We start from the raw sequence: 15,046 nt of genomic DNA, 5'->3' as shown, positions 1-15,046 counted from the left end.
TACCCACTCTCAGAGATATATTGACAGATATTGCCACCTCATGCCGAGCTGCTCAAAGTATTGTCGGTCGCCCACGTGACGGTGGGAAGGGGTGTCCTGCACTGATCACCGCACCGACTTTGACAACCTTTGCGACTTCGATTCTTCGAGACGCGAGGTGATGTCCATCCGGATTTAAATCGTTGAAGCCGTGCCTTTGGTGAGCAGGTGCACGAGGCTGGGATGGGGGCCAATGTGATCTCATAGCGTCGACATGCTTCTGAGAAAGTCCCATTCGGGATGCAATTCTCTTCTGAAAAGCATGATACTCGCGTGAACTGTTGATCACTGGACCTCTGTGCCCATGGTGGGGGGCTAGCCAAAACCCCCATGTGTGGATTTCTGGCGTTCAGCCTTTCTTGTTACCCGATTCGGCATTGTCCTGCGTCAATTGGCACACGGTCACCGCGTTCCTACCCACCCATTCCAGCTCGTAAAAGAGCGAATTGGGCTTATCTCTGGAGCGACGTAACATGCGGTGATTTGGATTGGGCATTTTGCCGGCCTTCTTCTTTCGCTGGCGCAGTGATTTCCGTTCGATTCGGCCGCGAAGAGTCTTGGACCCCCCAAATAGATTTTCATTGAGGTACAGTTTGTAGCGGTTGCTTTCGGAATTCGGGTCAGGAGTGTGTTCTGAGGTTGTCGAGTCTTCGTCACTGGAGGGAGGTGTGGGGCTGAGGGTGGTACGCTCAAGTTCGCGTGGGTCGAGGAGGGCGAAGTGTCCCTCGAGGTAGAGGTTGTAAGAGTTGCGTCTGAGGAATCTCGGGGTTTCTCTGGTTTGTTCAAGGGCGTCTAATCGTGACTGAAGCTGGGTGGCAAAGAGGTGTGCTGTCTTCTCTTCCAGGAAGCCACGGATGCCATCGTCGGGGATGGCAGACGGCGAACGCGTCCTTTCTTCTCGCCAGCCACTGTCATCTAACATCGGGTCGAAGTGTGCAGTGGCATCAAGAGTAGAGGGAGTGGTAGAGTTGAAGAATGGGAGTTGTCGGTGTGATGAGGTTTAGCAAATGTCGTTGTCGCACCCGCCCAGTGGCTGGGCGGCACGTGCATCGGGTGCCAAGCCGGCAACAACGGGAAACTCCGGTTCTGGCCGAGCGCAAATGAGACTCGATTGTCCATCACGAACGAGAACAACGATTGACTATGCAAATACTCAAGGTTACTGCTCCAATCCTGACCCCTTGGTGCGCCGTCGATGCGTGCTCTCACTGATCCACGGTGCAAGCATATATATCACGCCATGGAAATGATGCTGAAGAGATAGCCAGGGGTATTCACCCCTCGTGGTGCGTCTGCCTATTTGCACTTGACGCCTTTTTTGCGACCAGGATTACTATATAAACACCGGTGTCCCCCCGGAGACCACGCTCGCCCCTCTCGTTCCTGGGCATGCCATATGCATAATGGCTGATGCGGACAAGGAGGGTTCTGAAACCCTACCCAATACGCCAGATACAATTCCCCTGGATGACCACTTCTTCAGCCCCAGGACCCGCGCAAGGCTACAAGGCGACTTCGCTCGTCTAGTCCCTGTCAATCATGCGGCAGTGCTTGCATTCCATTCCATTGCTGAACGTACGAGGCTTGAACCTGATTGGAACCCTCACATCCGGAAGTTCCTTTTCATCGAAGAAACCCCCCGGCAGCTCTCTCCTGAATGGGATGGTAGTGATGTTTCTAGTGATACAACAGACGGGCACCCAGCCCAAGTGTTGATGGGCTACTACCGACTTAGCTTGGAGATTTTGACCAACCACGCTAGGCTGGGCTGGGTGATTGGGAGCGGCAGAAAGGATCTCGTCAATGGTGGCGTTGATTTCCTGTTGACCCTCCAGAAAAACAGACATCATGTTCATGGTCGACATGCTCGGCTGGTCCATCATGCTCAAAATGGTGCACTGATGCTCCATGTCGGCAAAGGCAAGGTTGTTCAGGTCAACGGTATTGAACGACTCGAGGGCTCGCAGCGAGTCCTTGGGTCAGTGCGTACTGCGCTGTCCTTTGGCAACCTCTCCTACAATTTGGAGTTTACCGGATTGAATGAGAATAACTATCGGGAAAAGCTAGGAGAGCTGTTCACAAAGCTTCATCCTGATGGTGATGTGCCTCCCATGTCTCTGGAGCTGACACCTCTTGAGCACCACCACGAACTGCATGGGTTTCTGATACATTCCCCCTTTGCATCTGGTGCCAGTGGTGTTGTGTCGGCCGGATTCGAAAAATCTACCGGTCGGGCCGTGGCAATCAAACGTGTCAAGCGTACACCAGCAACGGTCGCGCGAATCCAACTTGAAATCCAGATCTACAAGAAAATAGGAAACCATGTAAGTTTGCCCGTCAATCTGTGAGTTCCATTTACTTACTTAGGAAGCCAAACCTCTGCCATTTGATGGCTGATCTTTATTCGGGAGGCGACGAATACAGCACAGGCAAGTCCAAGATCAATGATGTATACCTGGTTCATTCTCCACTGGCCAGACAGACATTCCTTGACTTGACCCTTTCCAAAAGGCCGTATGATGTTCGCATGTCTGCCTTCCACCAGGTTTTGAAAGGGCTTGCCCATCTGCATCAACATGGTATCATGCATAGAGACTTGAAGCCCACGAATATGATGATCGTGTCGTACTCTCCTGTACACGCAATCATTATTGATTATGGGAGCGCTACCTTTGACGCCACTTCAATGGATCACTACTGTGGGACAATCGCATATCTTGCACCGGAAGTCCTCAAGCTCAAATATCAGAGTGAGAGTCTGAACCAGGAGCCCTATGATTGCCGCGTGGATGTTTGGTCCATGGGACTTTCGGGGTATCAGCTTTTCTTCCAGGAACATTGCCGGTGGGAAAAAGGTGTAAGCACCGTCGCTCATCAGGATATCATACGGAACTTGAAATCACGACCAGCCTCTATTGCTGATGTGCTTATCAAGATGCTTTCGTGGCAGAGTGCGCAACGTCCCCATGCAAACGAGCTCCTTCAGTCAAAGATCTGGCCCAAGACGATCGGCGATGCCGAAGCCCCAAACATCGACAGCTCCGCATCTTTACATGTACACAAACGGGTGAAGAGGTGAGGTGTGGACTGGCAGGATTTCCAGCTGCGCGAAGCTATCTTCGTTCGATGCTTTCAATGAGCGTGACTGGAAGTTGTAATTGCAAAAGCAAATCCCCAAATTTAGACGATCACAGCAGCCGTTTAGTCTGCGTGCAGACTACCTTTGGTGGATGGAAGGTGATTCTTGACGTCTACAAGCAGTCAACTGGGCACTACTCCAGGTTCCCTGACATTGGGACAACCCATGCGTCCCCTACACATTGGCCCCGTGTTGTCACACGTGATAGGGGCATCGACTTAAGACAGTTGCTTGTGACGATACCGTGCGGTCAACAGCGGCATAGCTTTCACCATACCTGGCGACAAGCTCCGGGATGGATGGCTTGATTCAAGGTTACAATTTCTATATCGAGCACAACAGACGCTCACAAAAAGACCACAAAATTGACGGATCAGTTCCGTGGGTACAACAAATCAAGTATTGCCAGTCCTCAATATATCAGGCGCCGGGTAGAGCAGAGCAAGGAACGGCATTATACCCCCTCGACATTACAGCCCAGGCGGAGGAAACTTGATGCCAGTGAGGATTGACCGACAAGTCGAGAAACTTTCTACCGTGTTGCTTTCCGTATACCTTTGGACAACATTGGTGGAATCTGAACCGTCATGTCTGAGACTGACTACCTATACTGTATATCCCTACCCCTATCCTGTGTCTGGGGGATGTAGAGGTAGCGAAGAAGGAGAAGGAGGGAGGGAGGAGGGCTTAAATGCCGGCGATGGACCATTCAGTATACAGACAGACACACAGACAGACAAACCCATACGGTGCGTTGCTGAAGCTGCTGGACCTAGTAGGTAGTCCCATACATACCTAGGTACCTTAGGTACTTTTTTCCGATGGCAACGCACTCTCTGCCGCGTGCGAGGTAGAGAAGCGCCTTACACATGTCGTTTCTCAGCCAGGAATCTGGATGGATGCTACATGTTACAACGGAAATGGGAGAGTTGTATAGGAGAGAGAAAAGAATACAATATAAAAAGTAGAAGTAGAAACTGATCACTCCCAAAACAAGTAAAGCAATTTGTCTCGGTAGAGTAATAGAATCCTTCTCCTTTTCATATTTCGCAATTCATCGTCTCCCAAGTGGTGGCATGTTAGAGGAGAAAAAAGTAAGGTATAACGTGTAAGGTATGTGTTTTGAGAGAGGGAGTCCTCGAGTACACAGCTCGACAACTCGACAGCTCGACTACCTATAAACGACTCTTCAACTCCGGGCCTGGCCACCAGTCGGGCAGATTCTTCAAGGCCCAGCTGGAAATGCCCGAGTTGACCTCCTCGGGACACTCGAGGTTGCCCCAGTGGCCGGCGCGGATGACGAACTCGGTCAGGTGGCGGCACTTGTCGCGCATGGACTGGGTCAGCTTCGGGTTGTCCACCGTCTGGCACACGGCGTCGTAGGCCGTGTGGATGAAGAGCACGGGCATGGCCAGCACGCCGTCGTCGACGCTGCGCTCGAGCGTGTACCGCCGGTTCGCCCCGTGGTTGAGGTACCACGCCGTGGCTCCCTTCCAGCCGTTTTTCTGCGCGCCCGCGATCAGCGCCGCGTAGATGTCCTGGTCCAGCACCGTCTTGTCGAGCGGGAGGTCCGGGAGCGGTGCGCCGGGCCCCCCGAACCAGCCCTTGTGCTTCGTCACCTGGGCGGTGCGCGCCGGTGCCTTGCCGCTGTGCGGGCTGCCGCGGGAGAAGACCAGTTTCAGGCACACGGGCAGATTGGCCTCGAATTGCCGGTCGACCGCCTGGGGTTCCTGCTCGTAGAAGACCTGGTAGTCCCACTGGCCGTAGGGGAACTCGCTCTCCGGGTACACGTCGCGGTCGATCAGGTCGAGCAGCCCCGGAAGCCCCAGCTCCAGCGTGCGGTATGGCACCGAGATGCCCACGATCGCGCGGCACACCTCTGGGTGGTGGCTCGCCAGGGCGTACAGCGGTCCACAGCCCCAGTCGTGGCCGACCCAGAGGGCTTTCTTACCGCCCAGGTGCTTCAGCAGCTCCAGCAGGTCCGGCACGATCTTCTCCAGCGCAAAGTCGCTCGGGTTGTCGCTCGTCCAGGTGCCCCCATACCCAGGCATGTCTGGGGCGATGCAATAGAAGCCCAGGCTCGACAGAGACAGCAGCTGGGGTTTCCATGTCAAGGCAATCCCTGGCCAGCCGTGGAGGAAGACCACAAGGGGCCCATTGGAGGGACCAGCGGTGAGATAGGTGTATGGTTTAGCGGTGGCGGGGGAGGTGAATGTGTGGGATGTGATGGAGGAGGAAGACATTGTTTCCTGGCCCCTTTCTGTTGGTCGTCGTCGTTTTTATTTAGCGTAAGCTGGGGATGAATGTAGTGATGGCCTCGTTGGAAGGATTGACGTATATATATATAGAGTATAGGAATTGTACCTATGTATGTTGGAATGTGGATTGAATGCGTCCTAGCAGTATCAACCACTAGACAGACACACCTTCTCCTCCGCCGGATCAATTCCAGTAGTATTCATGCCCTATCCTCTCTACAAGTACAGAAGAGAGGGGAGTATCGGTTGTCCACCAGCATGTAAGCATCCAAGCACCCAAACCTCGGCTTTGGTGTTCTATCCACTATGAATCCGCGCCCGCATCTCTTTTACGCGCGAGTCCAGTTGAGCCGACTACCATTACCAGCGACTTGGCGGGTCAGATTGCAAAGCTACGTGCCGGTGTGATTACTGATCCTAGATATCTGTGAAGAAAACTTGTTGTGGGGAGTCGTGGGTTTCGATATGTTGTTATGAACGACTACAGGATGAAGCTCACCAGGCCGGAGAATCAATCCTTCGTCAATTTGCTGCGACAGGGTCCGTAAAGGGATGAACTCATCCGAGATGCAGGAGGGGTATGTCAAATACTTGGTGTTGGGGAGGGCCTGGTGTAGGCGTACGTATGTATGTAGATACGCCGAGCTCCATGGGGCAAATATTTCGTCAGCATATGCAGTTTGCCAGAAATCGCATTTGAAGGGGGAACTCGTTGAGAGGGGGAAGGGTGGTGAATGGTGATGTTGCAGATGGTGCATGTGAAAAAAGGGGACCAGAGGTCCGATCAACTGGTCAATGTCAGGTAATACGTCGACTGGTCTAAGCCAGGTGAGAAGGCATGATGGATTGACCTACTGCCCACCTAGACACTCCCTAGGTATGCAAGTAAAAGGGAGCTGCGGAGGGCTGGAGGATTGCTTAGGCACCCAACCTGCAAGAATGCGGGGTACTCCATTGGGATCCGTTGCCCACCCGGGTACCCGAGCCCCCAGAATTCACTTGTAGGCGCTCTTACAGGCGACCCAGTTGTCAAACCCGATGCCAAAGGGGGGCCGTCGACAGCTCTGCCTCAACGAGGAGATCTCAAAGTCAAATCCTGGACTCAACCAGTTGGCCCACATGTGAGGATGATGATCATGGAGCCAGCTCGCCGATCCTGGGTCGTGTCTCTGATACTTCTTTCGAGCGTTTTGAAAAGTTTGTTCTCTATAACAAGTACGTTGGCTCAATCAACTTCCGGGGGACGCATGCAGCCAAGGTACATCTAATATAAGAATCGAATAAACACAAAAGAAATCGTGACACCAGCCCTTACGGACCCTTCATTCCCCAAGGGTTCCGACCCGGAGCTTTTAAGCCAGGCTCGAGGCAATGGAGAACTCGGGATATAGGTGACTGCTCAAAAGCCATCCATACCGCAAGGGCCGCGACATTCTCTCAACAGAGTCCCAATCTGGGAAGACTGTCTCAACCTTGTCCGCCAACAAGTAGGTGTGCATTCGCCGTGGCACTCCTTCCACGCCCATTCAAGGTCTGCTCTTCACAGGCTGCCCCTCCTAGGGAATGCCACTCCTTCCACCGCTGCATCATCTGTGAACCAGCTGACCTTCTCCCCGCCGCCTTCATTGACCAGCCCACAAGGTAGGCTTCTTCCCTCATCGTCCGCTTCTAGGATCTTCTTCAAAATTCCTTTCTTCTCACCTCCAGTGGCGACAAACGCAATCTTGTGAGCATGTGTCAACACGGGCAAAGTCAAGGTGATCCTTTTTGGTGGCGGTTTCGGGCTGTCTTCGATCGCAGCCACCCAAGCGTCTGCTTCTCGCAGCAGTTCGTGGCCGGGAAACAAACTACATGTGTGGCCGTCCGGTCCACAACCCAAGAGGATTAGATCAAAGATGGGCACTTTCACAGAATCCTTGCTGGCAAATGTTGACATGAGGACTTCTTGGTACCGGTCCGCCAGCTCCTGGGTGTTGCCGAGCTGCGTCACATCGATAGGATGGACAGCGGGAGTCCCTTGCTCGGACGGGATTTTATCGAGAAGTTCTTTCTTCAGTAACCCGTAATTACTCTCCTTGTCATCGAAAGGTACGGCTCGTTCGTCTGCGAAGAAGATTTGCCATTTCGAAAATTGTGGCCCGAGTGCGGGGTCTTCTTGGTGACCTGGCGTAAGGAGCGCCTTTGCAAGGGTTGCGGGAAGACTGCCGCCTGAAACAGCGACTTTGAAGCAATCGTGTCGGTGAAGTGCCGTCTTTTGGCAGGAGAGGATATAAACGCGCAGATGCGCAGCGACCTCGTCGACTGTGGGGTAGCTAAAGAGGTTGGGTTGTTTGCCCATTGTTATTTTTCTTTCTTTTCTGGTGGTGGCGGGGCTGCCTCCCGCAAGTCGCAACCGCGCAGTTTGTCCCTCGGTACTGCGATGAACCAAATTCGTCTTCCAACCAACGGTATTCTTCCGGGTGGGATTTTGGAGTGGATGAAGAGTAAAGATCACCTGAGGATGTGCACCTGCAATACACGAGATCGAGTTGTATTGGAGGATCTGAATAGCGAATCTGAGGTGGGGGGACTATCTTTGTGTGCGAATTTAGTGATGTGCTTCGAATGAGGCCAATTGCGAATGAGATCGAGGTTCTTTGAGGAAGGAGTGTGATGAGCAAAAGGGAGAGTGAAGTGAGGACAAAGATCACTTGGATTAAGTGGTATATCTTCACCGTGGACGCAGTATCAGGGAGTGAAGTATACCGTCTTGTCGCAAAACTTCGCAGTTGACGATCCAAAAACGTGGGTCGAATTTGATCTTGGTTGCACAAGATTGTTTCCCAAAACCTGACGTCATGGAAACTTGTCTGACAGCAGAAAAGCAGAGGGGTTGATTGGTGCTGCTGAGTGGAAAACGCTACACTTCCATTATTGTCAGACAGTAAACATTGAGCGACTATTGCAGATGGACCGATAAGCTCGGATTGCTGATGAGTGCTGACTTTACTCAAGGTGAGTGACTAAGCCATTGCTTGTACAGCCTGTGGGTGGCCTGCAACCCACCTGCTACCTAGCAGTGCTAGGTACCCAAACCAGATGAGGACCGGAGCATTTGCAGATGAAGGCCTGCTTGGTACTTGTCTTGTGACATTGAGTGAATAAATGCCCCTTTCATATGGCGCGGAACTGGATATCCGGTGAGAAGATATCCTTGCCTCGTGGGACGGGAAACGACAATCTTCAGCTGCAAATGGTAGTGGCAGCACGCTCATCAACATCTCGCTTGGCTCATGATTATACATTTCTGGTGAGTTATTTCTCTCGCCGTGAGGTGATATCCGGGTCAGTCTTGACTACCCCTGAGAATGCCTCATATCCCAAGTACGAGGGACTTTATCCATTTGTGCCTCAAGTCTGATCATGTGTACGATCATGTGTACTCGGTACTCTGGCGGTTGACGGATCACTTGAGCCGACGGCCATTGTGGACCATCATGGTTCCGGGATTTCCTGGTACCCTCAGTCTCCAGAAAAGCCCGCGTTGACCTGCACAGGTGGCCAGCAAGGGGTAGGGCTGGACGGAGTGGCACTGTGGCATATTGCCCTCTCCGAAAACAGATCGATCTCCTGCAACTCGCACCCGTTGTCAAGGACGTACAAACAAGTACAAACGCTTCGGTTCTATCGGCCCAGCAACCTAAAAGTGACAGATCGGAGATGATGAAGAAAGGCTGTTAGTGAGAATATCAGGCGTGGCCGGTCCCCCGGGCTACCCCTCCAACTGTGGCGCTCACCAATAAGACACCCCACAGTGCCCGGAACATAAGCCCGCCAGAGAAGAAAACCAGTTCGGAATAGGTACCGTCGGCTCCTCTTCAAGCCCAGGGCAAGCCGTGATTGGGGATCAACAGCCCGGAAAAGGCCCAACAGTTCCCGGGTGGAAGAGGCGTCTTCGGCGTGAAAGGGGGCCTGGAATTCCTAGCCAGTGCTAAAGTTCTCGTGCCGCCGCGCGTAAAGTCGATTTGGTTTCCTGCGATCGAGGTCGCTGGTGGTCATCGACCATCTCACATTCCACTCATTGGAAGAATGCCATCTTTGATTCCCATGCCATCGAAGATTTCAACTCTTGTGTGCCTCCCTAACCATCGTCCTCGGCCCTCATTTGTCCTCGATCCCGTCGATATCCAGTTTCGACCTGCACTAGTAATTCCCATCCCACCCCTGGTCGCGTTTCATCGCCTTCCATCCAAGGCTTCCCTCACGAGAACCGTCCATGTCCATATCACAAGCCGTTGCCATCCCCGATCTCTTGCGCTGAATTCTGCACTTTCCACCTAATCTTATTATCCGCTCTCGACCAGTATTCCTGATCTATTGCCGCCCTTCCCCCTTGATTTCTGCCATACCGTTACCATTTGAAAAGGGGACGATTTCGCTGAGGCACCCTTCATTTATTCATATACTAATTGCGACCTGCGAGCACCTTTCATATTCTCAGAAATGGCGTCGTCGACACCTTCTTCCCTCTTGCAGCTTCAGACATTGGCAGCCAATGGCTCCAACGCCACCAAAATCGGCCCCAAGTCCAATAAAAGCGACGACAGCATCAACACCCTGTCATCGAGCGCTTCCGGCTCACCCAAGTCCTCCTTAGACATTGTTCGCTGCTCTCGATGTCAACGATCCCTGAGTATTGATACCTCGCTTCCTGCTCAGAACAGTGGCGCAGTCCGATTCGGCATGAACTCATATTACTGCCAAAGATGTGCCAACGTGGTTGGCTTTGTCAAATGAATTGATTTATTCTCTCCGGGGCCATCCTTTTCCAAACCCCTCCTTTCAATCCTTCCTCCGATTGCAATTCCTCCTAAATTTCCACTCTGGAGCACTTGGAACAAACAGATTGAATACAATTGAGACATACGACCAGCGAGTGAGGTGGAGAGAGCAAGACGCCTGGGAACAAAGGACATCTCGTACTACAACAAGTACAACACACGGAGCAAATGCAGAATTTGCCCTATTGGACACGACTCAGGGCAATGGATATTCGGGACCTGTCGTGGGATCTTCTATGCAGGATGACCTCCCAACGGTACAACAGAGTCAATTCCGTGAGAATGGATCAAAAGCTGCAATATTATTGGACTTTTTGCAGCGAACAAACCCCGGTGGACGGCTTTGAAAGGGTACCAGTTTTCACAGAAGGCTAGAGGCTGCTGCCACTGGTTCCGATCTGGTGTGATGACAAGACCACGGGTGCACAAGGTGCATATTATCTTTGCCACATTTCTGGGACCTGAGGATGGAAATTCCACTGCGGAAGTCCAACTGGTGCATTTGAGATCCGGGCGTTGGAATGTGAGCGTTGGAAGCGTTTCTTTGGTTTTGCATACATGTATCCCTCATCTCACTGGCTCGTTTGCTAGCATCTTGGTGCTGTTTTCGGCGTGACTCTACACCACATTACATCAGTATTTAGGCAGTATTAAAGAATGGCTCAAAGACGTTGTGATAGTCTCTATGGTCGGTCCTCGCCACGGGAGATGAGCGTGGTCTGCGTCACGCACTATCGCCCACAATCCGCAAGCAAACCTGCTTGGAAGGGCGACGGCTTGATGCGGGAGTATGTCTCTTTGACATGCTGACTGGTCAATTATTCCAAGATCCAGTTTCCAAAATGCAAGAGCGACGACACATGGACGAATGAAACACCTCGACCTCAACTGATGCTGATCGGTGACCGACATGATCGATGCTTGGCTTCTCCAGTCGAGCAAGCCTTCAGTCCACCCTCTTTGACGCATTTTCATCGCCACCCGTGGGTGACCCGTGAGCGGGAAAGTCGCACAAGCAGCTAAGTCGAGCCTCCAATGAAACGGATGACATTTCTTCGTTCAACGGTCGAGATCTCGATGAGATCAGCTCTCCAAACTCTGCATCTCCGGCTCAGATCCTAGTCGCACACAAATGCACCGAATTTGTCCCTCGCTTCAGAGCGGATTCCAGAGTTCAGAGATCCTGCGGGCCTGCTGTACCACCAAGTGGGAAATGGGGCGCGACGCCCTCCAAGATGTCAGGAGGAGGCCGCTATAAACTAGAAATTCGGTTTGCTTGGACAAGGAGGGAAAATGGGCAACACTACAACTCGCGTCAAACCCGTGCAGCTAAGTTGTCAAAACTGGTTCGCCCGCAGCCACTAGATGTGCGATGATGGCATGAAGTTACGAACATGGTGTCTTCCGTCTCCCTGACCTTCCTACTTGCGACTTGACAGCAACATGGTCCTTGGAAACGGCCGAACTTGATCCCTTTGGGCGTCTCCTACATGCATCACAGGGAATCGAGGACCGAGATTTCTGGCGTTCCAGCTGACCCTGGCAAGCCACCAATGCACAGCTACGCGAGAGCGTATTGAACTCCAAGGGGCTAATAGGTGTGTGGCAATTACACTGTCCTCCCCTCCAGAAGCCTTCCGGAGCATTCTTTGTTTCTAGTGCGCTCTCTAAAGAGGCGCCTCAACGGTGATGAAGCAAACACGTTGGACACTTGGACTGTCTTTTCTCTTGAGATCGTGAGAAATTGCCTGACCCGAGGTTGGTGTACGATCATCCCAGCAGGGGTTAAAACTCGGATGCTTCGCAAACATATCTTCAGATTGGGAACACGGCCATGCTGCCCTTGTCACCAGCCTTTCTCCAGTTCACTGACCGAATCGATCCTTAGCGTTTGGGTCCGATTGCCTCTTATAAGCTCACAAGAGCCTCCGGACCCAGTCGAACCAAATAATCTTGTCTTGACTTGCAGCAAGCCCTCTTTCTTTTACGTTAGGCCCTGCTTAGGAATTGCTCCAACCAGCCTCTTTTGCACACAATACGGGGACGGGGGGCACTCTTGCCGATAACGACAATTGTCGTTGACAGATTCAAGGGTCCATTCTCCATGCACATGCCTGTCAAGGCCTTCCTCCGCGAGACATCTCGTCCGGAATGAGTTTCCTGGGTTCACTGACGTTCTGCTATTACTGTAGCGACTTCGATTGGACGCCATCGGCCCCTCGCGAAGTGGCTTGCAGACAAACTCCTACCTGTATTCTGGTCAAGCGTCAGACAAGGATATCCCGGAATCTCCGTGTCCGATATAGCGCGCCTTTCACTCACTATCGTGGGAGACTTGGTCAGTTGGCATGACTGCTTGGTGGTCGGCTTGCTCCAAGAGGGAGAGAGCAAGCCATCGTCTAATATGCAAGCCACTTGTGATCTGATATCAGATTTCTTCCGATGGAGGTCACCTGCGAGCCTCAACGCAGTCGTTGTTTTTGGACCTCCCATTGGCATCGAACCAGAGCTTCGATGCCATCTTTCTCCACCGCGGCCAACCTGAATCAAGTCGTGGCCGCGACATCCTCAACAAGAGATGTACTGCATTGGAGAGTCAAGTCAAGCCATTGTGTATCGTGGTCGCAAAGGCGTGGGTAGGTCAAGTCTATAAATCAGTCCTCAGAATCTCTCAAAGGTTGGTTTTCTTCTCAAAAACAAAATATCTGTTCTGTGCCAGAAGCCCCAGCCAAGGGAATTCACGAGTCTTTCCCGCTTGACATCTGGGCTCGTATTTTGTTGCTGAGCCACCTAGCCGGAGAGAAGATCCATGATTCCATCTCCCGACCCTTGTCCTCGCTAGGGCTACCTTGTTACTGCTTGACAGCCTCTTCCTCTTCCTAAAGCAAGCGACACTCCTGCGTTATCTGAGGGGGAAGTGGCTAGAGCTCCACTACCAACCTGTTCCATATGTATCAGTCGGAATCTATAAAGGTTGACCTCCACCTCTTGTTCCCCCACAACTGCGGTGAAGGCGTTTGCCAGCAAGAGTGTCAAATCTACTGGCCGCGTTCGAGTCATATTGTGGATGAAAGACAAATAACAACTAAAAGCTTTGACGGAAATCCAGGGTTTGCCTTGAAGCATTGACGCTATCAGTCGTTCTAGCACTCCTGAGACATGCCTCAGAGACAGGAACGTCCTCGACCTCGACATTCGAGCAAAGACGAGCAGCATTATATCATCCTTATTCAAGATGTAGGTCAAAGCGATGTTGCTAAGACCCCTTCGATGCATCTCCAAGGCTCACCTGAATATCTTAGATTCCACGCCACTGTCGATGGCAAGAGCTCAAGGACATGACGAGGAGTCTTGGAGGTGAACAGAGCTTGAAAGCTGAAGTGTTCAGCGCGGGTGATGGGACCCAGTTGGGACATTGCACCATCAAGGGTAAGGCTGATGCCGTCAAAGTCTATGGTATGTCCAATTCCCACAATTGCCGTGCACGCGCTCACAAGATATAGAGAATCTCTGCAAGCAAGGCTGGAATGGCCAACGTGTGCGTGTCAAACTGGTTGCCCAAGAGAAGGACGGGAGTTTGAGAAAGATACAAGGACCAAAAGAAAGTAACGGGATCATCACGTCGGAAAGACCAACAGGGTTGTATCTTCCGAACCTACAAGGACCTGCTACGACGACACGGCCCTCTGCGTATGTCTCTCGGGTCAACTTGCTATTTCTATCTAACCTTTTGGAAGAAACCCTCTCTATACAGTCTCTGCTCATCAACTGGCATCCGTAAGCTACCCAACACCGTACACAACAATGGCGACTTGGGCTGCTCAACCAGCGGTGCCTTCACTCGCTTCTACTATGGCTCCAGCTACGACAGCATACCCATCTGGAGTCTGTCCGCCTCGACCTTCATATCTACCACATTCAACCCATCCAAGCACCATGGCTCCACCAGTGTCCTACAGCACTCGCTTCAATGGTGACTCTGCACGGCCTCCCTCGCCACCGTCTGCCCCTCCCCTTGTCCGTCGTGGCAATGACGGCAGCAAAATATTTATCTCCGGGTTGCCATACTACCAGTCCGAGAGTGAACTGCGTGACCTTCTCAGACGCTACGGCAACGTTTTCTATCTTGAGATCCACCCTGATAGCCGCAATCCCGGTAAGAACAAGGGCACCGCACGGGCACGATACAAAACTCCAACCGAAGCCCTTAGTGCCGTGCGTGACCTTGACGGCAGATACCTCTCTAATCGCAAGATCAGTGTCAAACAGGAGAAAGACGAACCTATATTGACCGCAGCAGCTGGGAGCTCAAGCTCCGGCTCCGGCTCATCAAGAAGACGGTGGCAGGAGACACAGGGTGGGAGTGGTTCCTCGACGCAGAAGAAGAGCGGGGTTTCGTCCAAGACCACCAGTTCAAAGACCAAACGACACACCGCTGTGCCCTCGAAGGAGACTGCGAGAGAACCATTCCGAGCTGCAAGGAAAAGATCAGGACATAGCAGTGGCTCGACATCTCCAACAGGTCCACTTGTCGTTAATGGCGCGAGATGTTCTTCGGCTCGACGAGGTAGCTGGGACGAGAAATCCGCAGATGATAGTGATGACAGCAGTGACGATAGTGAGGGGAGTGAAGAGGGCGTTGCGCTGGTAGCTGAGGAAGAAGACGAGGGGGAAGAGGAGGACGAGGATGATGACGATGTTGACGACGACGACGAAGTCGGGCCAAAGGTACGTCCATATGTCACCTTCTTATGATGAATTCCCAGTAGGAGTACCAACGTTGGCCTAAC

At 52.3% G+C, this 15,046-nt stretch overlaps 6 protein-coding genes across 6 annotated transcripts; 3 read left to right on the top strand and 3 right to left on the bottom strand.

Annotated features, from left to right (window-relative positions):
• Positions 1-388: 388 nt before the first annotated feature.
• Positions 389-961, bottom strand: Z517_02437 (uncharacterized protein; the record flags this gene model as incomplete). The annotated part of the gene is made up of 1 exon (XM_013431546.1): positions 389-961. The coding sequence occupies one exon, from the start codon at positions 959-961 to the stop codon at positions 389-391; it is 573 nt and encodes a 190-aa protein (XP_013287000.1).
• Positions 962-1,442: 481 nt separating this feature from the next.
• On the top strand, positions 1,443-3,118 carry Z517_02436 (uncharacterized protein; the record flags this gene model as incomplete). Its single annotated transcript, XM_013431545.1, has 2 exons — positions 1,443-2,363; positions 2,411-3,118. The coding sequence occupies 2 exons, from the start codon at positions 1,443-1,445 to the stop codon at positions 3,116-3,118; spliced, it is 1,629 nt and encodes a 542-aa protein (XP_013286999.1).
• A 1,235-nt stretch (positions 3,119-4,353) lies between these two features.
• Positions 4,354-5,421, bottom strand: Z517_02435 (uncharacterized protein; the record flags this gene model as incomplete). The annotated part of the gene is made up of 1 exon (XM_013431544.1): positions 4,354-5,421. The coding sequence occupies one exon, from the start codon at positions 5,419-5,421 to the stop codon at positions 4,354-4,356; it is 1,068 nt and encodes a 355-aa protein (XP_013286998.1).
• A 1,555-nt stretch (positions 5,422-6,976) lies between these two features.
• Positions 6,977-7,774, bottom strand: Z517_02434 (6-phosphogluconolactonase; the record flags this gene model as incomplete). Its single annotated transcript, XM_013431543.1, has 1 exon — positions 6,977-7,774. One exon carries the CDS (start codon positions 7,772-7,774, stop codon positions 6,977-6,979), a length of 798 nt encoding a protein of 265 aa, XP_013286997.1.
• A 2,144-nt stretch (positions 7,775-9,918) lies between these two features.
• On the top strand, positions 9,919-10,212 carry Z517_02433 (uncharacterized protein; the record flags this gene model as incomplete). Its single annotated transcript, XM_013431542.1, has 1 exon — positions 9,919-10,212. The coding sequence occupies one exon, from the start codon at positions 9,919-9,921 to the stop codon at positions 10,210-10,212; it is 294 nt and encodes a 97-aa protein (XP_013286996.1).
• A 3,203-nt stretch (positions 10,213-13,415) lies between these two features.
• On the top strand, positions 13,416-15,011 carry Z517_02432 (uncharacterized protein; the record flags this gene model as incomplete). The annotated part of the gene is made up of 4 exons (XM_013431541.1): positions 13,416-13,493; positions 13,559-13,712; positions 13,760-13,946; positions 13,994-15,011. The coding sequence occupies 4 exons, from the start codon at positions 13,416-13,418 to the stop codon at positions 15,009-15,011; spliced, it is 1,437 nt and encodes a 478-aa protein (XP_013286995.1).
• Positions 15,012-15,046: the final 35 nt, after the last annotated feature.

Source organism: Fonsecaea pedrosoi, assembly GCF_000835455.1.
Source record: "Fonsecaea pedrosoi CBS 271.37 unplaced genomic scaffold supercont1.2, whole genome shotgun sequence".
NCBI classification, from domain to species: domain Eukaryota; kingdom Fungi; phylum Ascomycota; class Eurotiomycetes; order Chaetothyriales; family Herpotrichiellaceae; genus Fonsecaea; species Fonsecaea pedrosoi.
This window is presented reverse-complemented; position numbering and strand designations above follow the sequence as displayed.